The following is a 12899-nucleotide window of genomic DNA, read 5'->3' on the forward strand; positions in this document are numbered from 1 at the left end:
ATCTAAAAGATTATTACAGTCATAATGTCTTCACAACAAGAAATAAAATTAAATAAGAAAACAAATTTCACGCGGGCGATGTGACTGTCCATTTGTAAGTTCCCATGGAGGCAGCAACCATGTGCTTGTTGGACGTGTACTCAGTAGGATTAGGGGGTCAGGAATACCAGCACATCAACAGCAAGAACATACTCATGTGGAAGTGGAAGGTGGGATAGCCACCAGATGAGATGATACCATCTCCACCCCCTAAAACATGCAGTGTCACACAAAAGTAATCAATTTCATGACAAATTTCCAAAATGGCAGTTAAAACAGGAGTAGGCATTGAATTCCTTTATCTGACAGGAAACCTGAGAAAGAAATAGCGGATTTACACATACAAGCATAGCCGTTTGAAGTTCCAGGTTTTTCTGTAAGTGACACTTTGTAGATTATAAACATGTTTCTATAACACATCGTTAACATTTGCAGCCTGCCAAGTAAAAGGCACTCCCTCTATCCTCCTGTTTGTCAGGTTTAGAGGTCTCTGTACAAATTTCATTTGCTTTATTTTAATTATTTGGGGTATCAACTTTTCATATCTCTTGATTAAAGCCAATCTTTCCCTTCCTTTCCTAAGTGTGCTCTTGCTCAGGTGCTGGAATTCATGAGCGTGTCCCGGAGATCAAAATATACTTGAGAAAACGACTAGCTAGCAGGATGCACCGCAGTCTAATGTTTGATTGCTTACATCAAAGAGATCATATGCAGGAATTCAGAAACCTTTCATAATTTGCTCATGTTGTGAAGTCTTAAAGCAACACCTACTTGCTTGCTGCAGAAATTATTACAAAGCTCCCCCAGCTACCCGCTGCATAAGACAACAAAGTCACATTCTCTTTGCCCTGACATCATATTGTGTCAGGCTACTGTGGTACTTGCAAGGCGAAGCTTAAAAAAAATTTAAAACACTGTTTGCTAACTAGAGTGTAGCTGGGAGCTTGTTTTTCAGGGCTTTGTTAAATCTATAAAATGACACAGTATGCCCTGTATGTATACCTTTTTATGTCTCTGAATCTCAGACTGTATTCCTGGGTTGACTTATAAGAATATAATTTTAAAAATATATAATATGTTGTTATAAAAGGGACACAACCAACTCAGGATTTTCTCTTTGGCAACATCCTAGCAACATGGGACACAGTCAAAAATGTTAAAATGATCCTTTTTTATTTCACAAGGGAGACAAGAATATTCGATTGATTCTGTTTCAGTTACATTACACCTTAATGCCAAGGTTTCATTCCACTTGAACTGTGTGTCCTCCTTCCGTCCCTTCTCCTCCCCACTCCCCCACTGCCTGCCTGTCTCTAGGACGGGGGTATAGAGGGAGGGGGCGGGACCAGAGCAGGAAGCAAACACACTGGGTTTGAGACACTGAAGTCTGAGTCGGAGTAGCTATCAGTCAAAATACAATGATGTCTGGGTGGCTCAGTCCGTTAAGCGTCTGCCTTCGGCTCAGGTCATGATCCCAGAGTCCTGGGATGGAGCCCCACATCGGGCTCCCTGCTCCTCGGGGAGCCTGCCTCTCCCTCTGCCCCTCCCCAGCGCTTGTGTGCTCTCTCTCTCTCTCTCTGACAAATAAATAAATAAAATCTTTTTAAAAAATCAAAATACAATACAATTGGGTTACAGTTTAAATCTTACCCACTTGCTATCACTAATCTTATGTCTTAGTTCTAGCGACATAAGGCATTTTGAAACCAAGTCAAGGGATGCTCAGACGTCTCAAAGAAGCCACCAGCACTGTCAGAATGAACTGACCATTGGGTTTTCATTAGTTCTCAGCTGATGGCGCCTTACTGTTTGTCACCGCCCACCCCCCCACTACCCCCCCAGCCCCAGCCCCTAGCAGGCATAGAGGGGACAAAGCAGAGGAACTGTACTCACCAGCCTTGATGTGGACATCCTGACTTCTAATTTTCCCTGAAGGATTTTCAGCTGTGCAATAATAAGTATTATCATGGATTAAGGTACTAAAGCTTGAAGGAGGGAAGGGAAAAATTTGGAGAGTGCCGTTGGGGTGGACGTGGCGGATCCCGGGGACATCGTAGATCTCCTCGCCCGTTGCTAGGTACCATCTGAGAGACACAGGAGGGACGCCTGCAGCGGGGCAGGGCACCAGGGTCCCCGTGGTGCTCGCAAACACTACCTCTTGCAGAGATGCATTGACAAAGTAGAGGCTGGAGTGAAGGTCCTCACTGAAAACTACAAGAAGACAACACAAGAATTGGTCAGTAAGGTACACGTTCCGAACTTGGCCTTCAGTCAACCTGGCCTCACAAGGTTGTTTTGAGAAACAATCGCCAGGTTTGACTAAAATGAAATCATTCAAAATTTCTCAACTACTATGGACAGAGAGGCTGGTACTAAGGAATAAGCTACCATCCTCACTTCATACCTTGTACACAAACTGATAAGTTATCCCAGATCTTAACTTATAATAGATTACTTACCAGCCTGTTCCCCACACCCCATTCTGCCTTCACAGTACTGACCACTACTGGGATTTATGCTGTGTATTTTGTATTCATCTGTTGTCTGTCTCCCCATGAGAACAATGTCATGATTTGTTCATGCTCCTACCCAGAGCGCAGCGCCTAACACCCGGCAGGTACTGGGTGAACAGAAGCTAAAGGAATGAATGACTAGGTCCAGTCGCTAGGACCATATTGCTCTAGTTGGGAGGTACACTGAGAAATATTCTGAATGAAATTAGTCACAATTTTGAAAAATTAAAACCTACGTTTATAGGTAAAACATTTTTAAAAAGTACAGCTGTTTTTCTAAAAATAGTATCCAGTCAACGATGCATTTTTTTTTTATTATTGAAAAGGTGCAGTAATAATATAGAGAACTTTTTGACAGAAGAAACACTCAATTCCACCAGCCCATGACAGTTTCTGTTCTGATTTTTATATTTCTTGTCCTGGTCCATCTGCCTACATGCTGTACCTATATGATTATTCTATGTCATAATGTGTATATATAAAATATGTAATTGTTACAGACTGTGTTCATTCTCTTAACATTATTTCATATACCAAATTCCATATTCCTGTACAGACCTTGCAAGTGAATAGTGGATGCACATTTTCCCTAATATGGTTTTCTACACTATTTTCTTGATCTTAGTTATTTAAATTGTTTCTGTTTTAATTGCTACAAATAAAATATCTACAAACCAGTTCACACATATTTGGCTTTTTAATTCACTGACTGAGTGCCCATGTTGCACTCAGTAACAAATAGTCACAGAGTGTCATTTACATGAACAAAGGAAACAACTTCTAGAATCCAAAAATTAACCACAAGATGTTAAAATGCCATGAAGACCTACTTCTCAGATGTTAGCGCTTATATATGACTTCCTAAAAACAGATGCTTGTCACATATTCACAAGAGAGAAAAGCAGCCCTCGATACTTGGAATTAATCTCATTGGGCAGAGATGCGAATACTAGTTAGGGAGCACTTATACCGTCCCAGGCCATGTTACGATACTCAAGCTGTTATTCTAGTCTTGTGAGTAGCAGCTCTGCCAGAGGAGTAGAGGCTCCCCCCGCCGCAGAAGAAGATGGGGAGATTCAGAGGGTTGTCACTTGACCAAGGATTCAGGGTTAGGAGGTCACAGACGCAGGATTCGGTCTTTCTGATGAAGATCTAATCTCATTATACAGCTGCCTTTACTCTATAAAGCCGATTCCCAGGAAAGCTCTGTGTATGCGATTCAGCATCCCCCAGATAGCTCCCCTGAACATCCCCCCACTTCCTCTTCCATCTCTCTCCTGGGTAGCGCCCACCAGCTTGCCCACCGGGGCCAGTGCCGACTATCTCTGAGCAGGCAAACAGAGGGGATGCCATGTGTCAAAAGATGGTGAAGAAAAATCCACTTTATAAAAGTGATAGATTTACTCAAAAAGACAGGCAGGGGTGTTCATCAAATTGTAAGTGTTTGATGGCTTTCTCTGCCAACCATAACTAAAGACTTTAGCAATGCTCCGTAAATCAGAATATGAAAATTATTGCTAACTAAGAAATTGGCTCAGATCGGAAGCACAGTTAATAGTTAAACATTACAGCTTTCAACTCAAATAAAAATGCTGATAGTAGCACTGTGATTTTACATTTGAGCTTTCTAGGAAACTGACATCACCCCAAACACATTGTTAGGAGCGAGGTAACTGTCACTCTTCGAGGCTAATTAATTCCACCCGGATTCTTTTTTGTTCCCCCACACACACATGACTCTTCTGTCAACTGGATTTGGGTAATTCGAACTAAATAAAATTTAGTCATATTTGAATTCATTCTCTCGTCTCATAAAAGTAGCCTTGTTAAGAATAGCAAGTCTTGGAAAATGTGAATGTATGTAAGAAATATTTCATATATACATGTGAAATTATTTAAATGACTGTGAGAAAAATGCAAAATAAATGTTTAATCCTAGTAGTTAGGAAGATAAGTGACCCACAGGGGATTACTGTCACTTCTCCTTACATTTTTTAAAGGTATTTCCCATTAGTCTTCCTACTTCACACCACTGGGTTTAATAATGTAACATAAACTCATTCTCTAAGATACACATCATATGGCCACAGGCAAGAGAAAACCCAAACTACATTCCAGCAGCTTCTTTTTCTTCCATCTAAGGGGCCATCCATCTGCTTAAATAATAGTACTTCATTTTATGGCATGCTGTGTGCACTTTAAATACAGCATCATTTGCTCCCTCCAGTAAGGGCACAGGCAATCTCGCTGTGAATTATGTGTGTGTGAAATTTCCCTGAAACTAACTGCAGTTTAATAACAGAAAGCTAAACAAAACATTTGGCATAATCTTGCCGCACAACTTGGCATATAAAATCCTGGGGTATGGACACTAAGGACGCTGAAGGAAGAGGCTTCGGAGGATTGCTCTTTCATCGGCAGATTTCTCCACGTTTTATATCGTTATAACAGATGGTATAAGCAGGGCTCCTATGACAACATAAAGAAGAATGTTACACTAAAAAGAAGAATAAGTCTATATTGCTTTCTTCAAATTCCAGATCTGGCCAGGTGAAGAGACATGAAAGAAATGTTAGAGAAAGCAATGACACGATCGCTCCTTCATGTGAGAGTATTTATGGAGCACCTGCCCCTACACCAGGCTTCAGGCAAGGGCCCAGGAATGAAAATCCACATGAGTCAGAATACTGATCTCAAGGAGTTTTTGGTCTAGAGGGTGTCACGCTCAGTAAAGAGATCGACGATAATTCTTTGCTGAGCGTCAGCACAGAATTATTCACAAAATGCTACAGGAGAAGAAGAGAAACTACCCCAGCCTGGGGAAGATGAGGGAAACTCTCCAGAAGAGAAGAGGAAAGTAGATTGCAGGCAGAGGGCATCAAAATGTTAGGACACGGAGTCATCACAGACAGGAGAGAGGCAAGAAGACACTGGATAACAGGAACTTCACGGCTGAACTAACAGTGATGCACAATTTGGGAGCGGGCGCTTGAGGTTCTGTATACTCACTTATTCTGTTCACACTCGCGCATCACCTACTAATGACCTGGCACTGTGTTCAGGGCTGGGGACACACGAGCAGCCACGACTTGGAGGGTGATCTCAGGAAGCTTCCATTTCAGATGCTTATCATAAAGTCTAGGTCATAAGTGGTATCAGATCTCATGCTGAAAAGCATGAGCTTAATTCTGCGGGCAACAGGAAGTCCCATCCGTAGGTATACACCCAAGAGAAACAAATATACACAACCATCAAAAAACTTGTACACAAGAGTTAAAACAGCATCATTTATAATAGCCAGATGTGGGAATGACTGCAGTGTCCAACTGAAGAACGGATCAACAAAATCTGGTGTGTCCATCCAGTGGAACCGTATTCAGCAGCAACAAGAAACGAAATACTGATGCATAATATAGACACGGATAACCCTTGATAATGTCATGACAAGTGAAAAAAGTCAATCACAAAAGGCCACACACTCTACGATTATGTAAATTCACATGAAATGTCCAGAAGAGACAACTCTGTAGGGACAGAAAGGAGTGGTTTCCTTAGAGCTGTGGATGAGGGTGAGGGGGTGATAAGGTGGTAGCTAAGGGATGCAGAGTTTCTTTGTGAGGTGATTAAAATGGTCTAAACTTGACTCTGGTGAAGGTTGTACAGACCTGTAAATTTACTAAAAACCACTGAATTGTACAAATGGGCGCATTTTATTGTATGTAAATGATATCTCGATAAAACTGTTTAAAAAAAATAGAGAATCAGTGAAAGTTTTGATGCAGAACAAATTGACACTTTCCCAAATTGTAGTTTTAGAAAGTAAACACTGGATTTACAAGGAGTGGAGACTAGAGGCAGGAAGTCCAATTAGGCTGCTGTGGGCATGGCCGTGACCTGCCTGGTCATTGGTGGAGTGAAGGGAAGAGAAAGCATAACTATATGAACATGTCTTACGTGATCCTGCCAGGATGTGTGGGCATTCATTGGAAGGAATGAGACTGAGGAAGAGGAAAAAAAAGTCATTATGGTCAAATTCAATAGTTTGCCTGCCTGGCTGCATCATTGTGCCGTGAGTGAAAATAGAGAATATCCAAGGCAGAGCTGGTTGGGCAGAGAAAACAACAATGTCAGACTCACTAAAGTTAAGGGGCACGGCCTTGGGGCCACCCACTAGTGAGGTGGGAAGAGGGGTCTAAGACCCCAGAGAGAGATGCCACAATCAGGGAAACTGAAGCCCACCATTGGGTGAAATGTACCAAAGAGTGTGTAAAGAACAAGAAGACACAAAAACCAGAGATGGGGTGGGTGGGAGACCGTGTGAAATAAGTGAAGGGGATGAAGAGTCCACCTATCATGATGAGCACTGAGTAACATATGGAACTGTTGAATCACTATGTTGTACACCTGCAAATAATATAACACTGTACATTAACTACGCTGGAATTAAAATTTGAAAAATAAAATAAAAGTTAAAAAAAAAAAAACAGAGATGGGGGTGGCTGGGTGGCTCAGTTAAGTGTCTGCCTTCGACTCAGGTCATGATCCCAGGATCCTGGGATCGAGCCCCACACTGGGTTCCCCGCTAAGCGGGGAGTCTGCTTCTCCCTTTTCCTCTGCCCTTGCCCCCTGCTTGTGCTTGCTCTCTCTGTCTCTCTCAAATAAATAAATAAAAATCTTTAAAAAAAAATGGATCCTCAGGAATACTTAATACATAAAAGGTGAGCAAAGGATGTCTGACCAAGGACTGGCACCCCAATCCATAATGGAATCCTACAACAGAATCAATAAGAAAATCAATAAGAAAAAGAGAATCTGATTTAAAAAAATGTACAAAAACCATTATACAAGTAGCCAATATGCACATGAAAAAATACTGAATGCAACTAGTCATCAGAAAAGTCAAATTAACAGCATGAGGAGGGGTGCCTGGGTGGCTCAGTCAGTTAAGCATCTGCCTTTGGCTCAGGTCATGATCCCAGGGTCCTGAGATCAAGCCCTGTGTTGGGTTCCCTGCTCAGTGGGGAATCTGTTTCTCCCTCTCCCTCTGCCTCTCCACCCCTCCAGCTTGTGCTTGCTCTCTCGCGCTCTCTCTCTCTCTCTCTCAAATAAAATCTTAAAAAAAAAAAAAAAGCAGAAGGAGTTACCACTATACAGCCTTCTGAATGATTAAAGTGGAAAAGACAGAATATACTGAGGGTCTCAAGAATATGGAACAAAAGGAACCTCATTCGCTGCAGGTGGGAGTATAAACTGATAAAATCAGTGCGGAAAACTGTTCACCAGTATCTATTAAAGTGGAACATATGCATATTTAATGACTCAACAATTCACCTGCTAGGTATTCATCCAACAGAAATGTATGCATACACTCACCAAAAACCACACACTGGAATATTCATAGCAGTCCTGTTTGTGAAAGTCCCCAACCGGAAATCACTCAAATATCCCTCAATAGTAAATAGTATGATATATTTGTACACTGCCTCACTACATAACAGTAGGAATGAATAATCTATAATTATAAAAAATATATAAATCTTACAACCATAATGCTGAAGCAAAGCAAAGAGACACAGCAAAAGTAAATAATGTATTATTCCATTTATACCAGGCATAAAAATAGAAAACACTAATTGATGATGTTGAGAATCACAGGTTGGGGGGCACAGAGAATGAAAAGTCATAGGGGCATCCAGGCTGCTAGCTGTGTCCATTTTCTTGATCTGGGTGCTGTGTACACTGATGTGCTAAGCTAATGAAAATTTCACTGAGCTATGCACTATGATGTGTACACTTTTATGGACATATTCTATACTTCAATTAAGAAGTTAAATATTTTAAAGAAATGGAAAAATAAAAATCCATCATGAAGATGAAGAGGAAATTATGAAATCAGGAGCCCACATCTGAGAGAGAATGATGCCTTAGAAAGAAAAGGATAGCATTTGGGGAAGTCACCCAGGGGTTTTCAACAGTGTCAATTGCTTCAGAGAGATCAGAAAACATGACAACCAAAACAGACCATTCGTTTTGCAAATTGGGTATATTCATTTCGAATGGAAATGCCATTTAGGACTAAGATACTTTTATTGATTTTATAAGAATATGTGAGTGGATGTGCTTAGTAAAATGTACTGCTTCTGTAAAGGCCTTCCAAAATGAAAAGGGATATAACTTTGCCTTTGGTAAATATTATCCAGAAAGCAAAACCTTTCGCTGATTCAGAGACTCCAAAATGTTTTTATGTTTGAATAAATGCTTTGAAATTTAGGGTCATTTTGATCAGATGATCTGAAGGCAGATAAATGAATGGTCTCATAATGACTTGGAAAGCATTCCAAACTTCTATAAAATAATTCTACAGCAGGCTATAAAAACATGCCCATATGTTATGCATTTAACTCTAATATATTTCAATTATTCTATCTATTCCCCAGCACTGAAGCAATGGTGCAACTACTCTTACGAATAAGAACTGGATAAAACTTCACAGTGGCATAAAACTCTGAAATATGAAATTCTGTTTCTGGCCATGATAAAACAAAACAAACAAAAAGCCAGGGACTGGATTTACCCTTCCACAAGTAAAGATGTCAGGTAATACAGAAGAGTAAGCCATGAAAAGAAGGGGACAAATGAACTGGGGCCTGTAAGTGCCCAGCCTACTGTCCAGAGAGAGTTCCCAAATCCTTTCAAAAGGAGGAAACCTAAGTAGAACCTGGTGGAATTTCTGAGCTGAGAAAACCAAATGTGAGGTGTGGGGAAGCCAAGATTGATAGCTGTACAAAGCAGAGAGAAGGAAGTTGCACAGACTTCCTCCAGGGAGCTCCAGAGACCCAAAGAAGATTCTCTTCCATGAGTCTTTAGCTGTGTATGGATATTTGCATGTATATGAGGAAACTGCTGGATTAGAAACACCAGAAAGGAGCAGGTGGAAAATCCCTGAAACTCCCATGGAGAAGAGAATGGTTCATACTCTGGCCAGCCAGAGTGGAAAGAACTAATGCTTGGGTATTAGCTAGCATACTCTGAAGTGTATCAGTACAACACTGAGGGCCAAATGGACCATAACAAAGCCTAAAAGCGATCCCAGAATGGATCTCAGAAGGAATGGAATGGATCCAAGTAAATTAACTGCCCAGAAAAACACATTTTAATACCAATTAATGGAAAAGAACAAAATCTAATAATCAATAATGTAACATTTGCAATGTCTGGTATTCAATAAAAAAATGGACACAAGCAGGAAAATATGATCTATTATCAGGAACAAATTCATTCGTAGAAACAGAGAATGAGAGATGATAGAATTCACAGGCATGGACCCTAAGTAGCTATTATAAATAATCTCCCAATGTCTTCAAGATAGCAGAGAAAAGCAAAGGCATATTGACAAAAGAAATGGAGACCATACAAATAGCCAAGACGGAACTTCTTGAGATTGAAAATTCAGTATATGAAGTGAAAACATGAAAATGAAATTAACAGCAGATTAGATGTTGCAGAAGAAAATATCAGTGACCCAGAAGATGGAGCAGGAGAAACTACACAAATTAAAAAACAAAGAAAAAAGGTCTGAAGACAATAAACAAAAAATTAGTGAGGCGCCTGAGTGGCTCAGTCGGTTAAGCATCTGACTTGTAACTTTGGCTCCGGTCTTGATCTCAGGGTTGTGAGATCCAGCCCCACGTCAGGTCCCATGCTCAGCTGGGAGGCTCCTTGAGATTCTCTCTCCTTTTGCCCCTCCCCCTACTCATGCGCGTGTGTGCACGTGTGCTCTTTCTCTCCCAAATAAATAAATCTTAAAAAATATTAGTGAGATGGGGGGCTATCTCACATGACCTAATATATGTTTAATTGGAGTTCCAGGAGGAGAAAGTGAGACAGAAAATTTTTAACATCCAAAATTTTCAACATTTAATGAGTACTGGAACTCTAAATATCCCATAAATTCAATAAACACCGAACAGAAGAAACATGAAAAAAAATCCCACCAAACTACATCATATTTACATTTCTGAAGGCCGATGATAAAGAGAAAAATCTTAAAAGCAGACAGATTTGTAAGTAAAATACACACTATAGACAGAGAAATACAGATAAGAATGACGGCTGACTTCTCAGAAACAATGCAAACCAGAAGACAGTGGAGAAAAAAATAAGCATTATTTAAAAAGAATAAAGAAAAAAACTCCGGCCATCTAAAATTCTATACACAGCCAAAAAATACTTTCATAATGAAAGTGAAATAATAATGGCTTTTCACAGATCCATAAGTTAAGAGAACTCAGTGACAGTAGACAAGCAATATAAGAAATGTTAAAGGAAGACTTTGGGGCAGAAGGAAAATACCAGATAGATATTCATGACCTCACAAAAGGAATGAAGAGTGCCAAAAGATGGTATGTATATAAGTAAATATAAAAACTTTATTTCCTCTTTTAAAAATATCATCAAAAGACAATTTACTGTTAATAGCAAAAATGATAGTAATGTATTGGGGAGTTTATAACATATATAGAGATAAAATGAATGACAGTATTAGCACAAAGGCAGGCGGGAGGAGGGAAATGACAATCTACTGCTATGTTTCATCTACTATACATTAAGTGCTATAATATAATTTGAAAGTAGGCCATGTTAATTTAAAGATGTATATTATAAACCCTAAAGCAATCACTTAAAAAAAAAACAGAAGGTAAATCAAACAGAACTTAGGTATTAACCCATTAGGTAGATAAATTGATCATTAAAAAAAATACTCCACTAATCCAAAAGGAGACAAGAAAAGAAAAAAACAACAGAAAATAGGTGGAATAAATAGAAAGCAAGTATAAAGATGGTAGATTTAAATCTAAACAACTGATGTTCGCATCACATATAAATGGCTGAACATGACAATTAAAAGGCAGAAATTGTCAGATTAGGTGAAAAATCAAAACCTAACCAGAGGTAACCAAAACCTTACCTAGGAGAAATTCATTTTAAAATATAAAAAACAGGTAAATTAAAAGTAAAAGGATAAAAAAATCCCAAGCTACCAATACTCAAAAAAAAAAAAAAAAAAAAAAAAAACTGGAACAACAGGTTTTAGCAAGGATGCAGAGAAAGTGGACCCGTCATGCACTGTTGGTGGGAATGCAAGCTGGTGCAGCCACTCTGGAAAACAGTATGGAGGTTCCTCAGAAAGTTGAAAATATAGCTACCATATGAACCAGCAATTGCACTACTGGGTATTTACCCCAAAGATACAAATGTAGTGATCCGAAGGGGTACGTGTACCCCAATGTTTATAGCAGCAATTCCACAATAGCCAAACTATGGAAAGAGCCAAGATGTCCATCGACAGATGAATGGATAAAGAAGATGTGGTCCATATATACAATGGAATATTTTGCAGCCATCAAAAAAAAAAAAATCTTGCCATTTGCAATGATGCGGATAGAACTGGAGGGTATTATGCTGAGCGAAATAAGTCAATCAAAGAAAGACATGTATCATATGATCTCACTGATATGAGGAATTCCTAATCTCAGGAAACAAACTGAGGGTTGCTGGAGTGGTGGAGGGTGGGAGGGATGGGGTGGCTGGGTGACAGACAGTGGGGAGGGTATGTGCTATGGTGAGCGCTGTGAAGTGTGCAAGACTGTTGAGTCACAGACCTGTACCTCTGAAACAAATAATACATTATATGTTAAAAAAAAAAAAAGAAGATAGTAGGAAGGGAAAAATGAAGGGGGGAAATCGGAGGGGGAGGCAAACCATGAGAGACTATGGACTCTGAGAAACAAACTGGGGGTTCTAGAGGGGAGGGGGGTGGGGGGATGGGTTAGCCTGGTGATGGGTATTGAGGACGGCACATATTGAATGGAGCACTGGGTGTTATGCACAAACAATGAATCATAGAACAATACACCCAAAACAAATGATGTAATGTATGGTGATTAACATAACATAATAAAATTAAATTAAAAAAAACACGTAAATTAAAAGTAAAAAGATAAAAAAAAATCCCAAGGTAACACTACTCAAAAAAAAAAAAAAAAAAAACTGGAATAACAGGTTTTGGTGGGGATGTGGAGAAAGGGGAACCGTCCTACACTGTTGGTGGGAATGCAAGCTGGTGCAGCCACTCTGGAGAACAGTATGGAGGTTCCTCAGAAAGTTAAAAATAGGGGTGCCTGGCTCAGTCAGTAGAACATATGACTCTTGATCTTGGGGTCATGAGTTCCATGTTAGGGGTAGAGTTTACTTTAAAGAATAAAGTTTAAAAAAAGTTTTAAAAAAATGTTAACAATAGAACTACCTTACAACCCAGCAATTGCACTACTGGGTATTTACCCAAGG

At 39.7% G+C, this 12899-nt stretch overlaps 1 protein-coding gene across 1 annotated transcript in view; it reads right to left on the minus strand.

The window, feature by feature from the left end:
- DSCAM (DS cell adhesion molecule) overlaps positions 1-12899 on the minus strand; it is an 822687-nt gene that overhangs the window by 688974 nt on the left and 120814 nt on the right. Inside the window, exon 2 of the mRNA XM_073887019.1 lies at positions 1933-2250. Within this exon, the coding sequence (XP_073743120.1) occupies positions 1933-2250 (318 nt within the window). The remainder of the gene's footprint in view (positions 1-1932; positions 2251-12899) is intronic.

This window comes from Callorhinus ursinus, unplaced genomic scaffold (genome assembly GCF_003265705.2).
Source record: "Callorhinus ursinus isolate GAN/ISIS: 27379988/994484 unplaced genomic scaffold, GSC_fseal_2.0 scaffold75, whole genome shotgun sequence".
Classification (NCBI taxonomy): domain Eukaryota; kingdom Metazoa; phylum Chordata; class Mammalia; order Carnivora; family Otariidae; genus Callorhinus; species Callorhinus ursinus.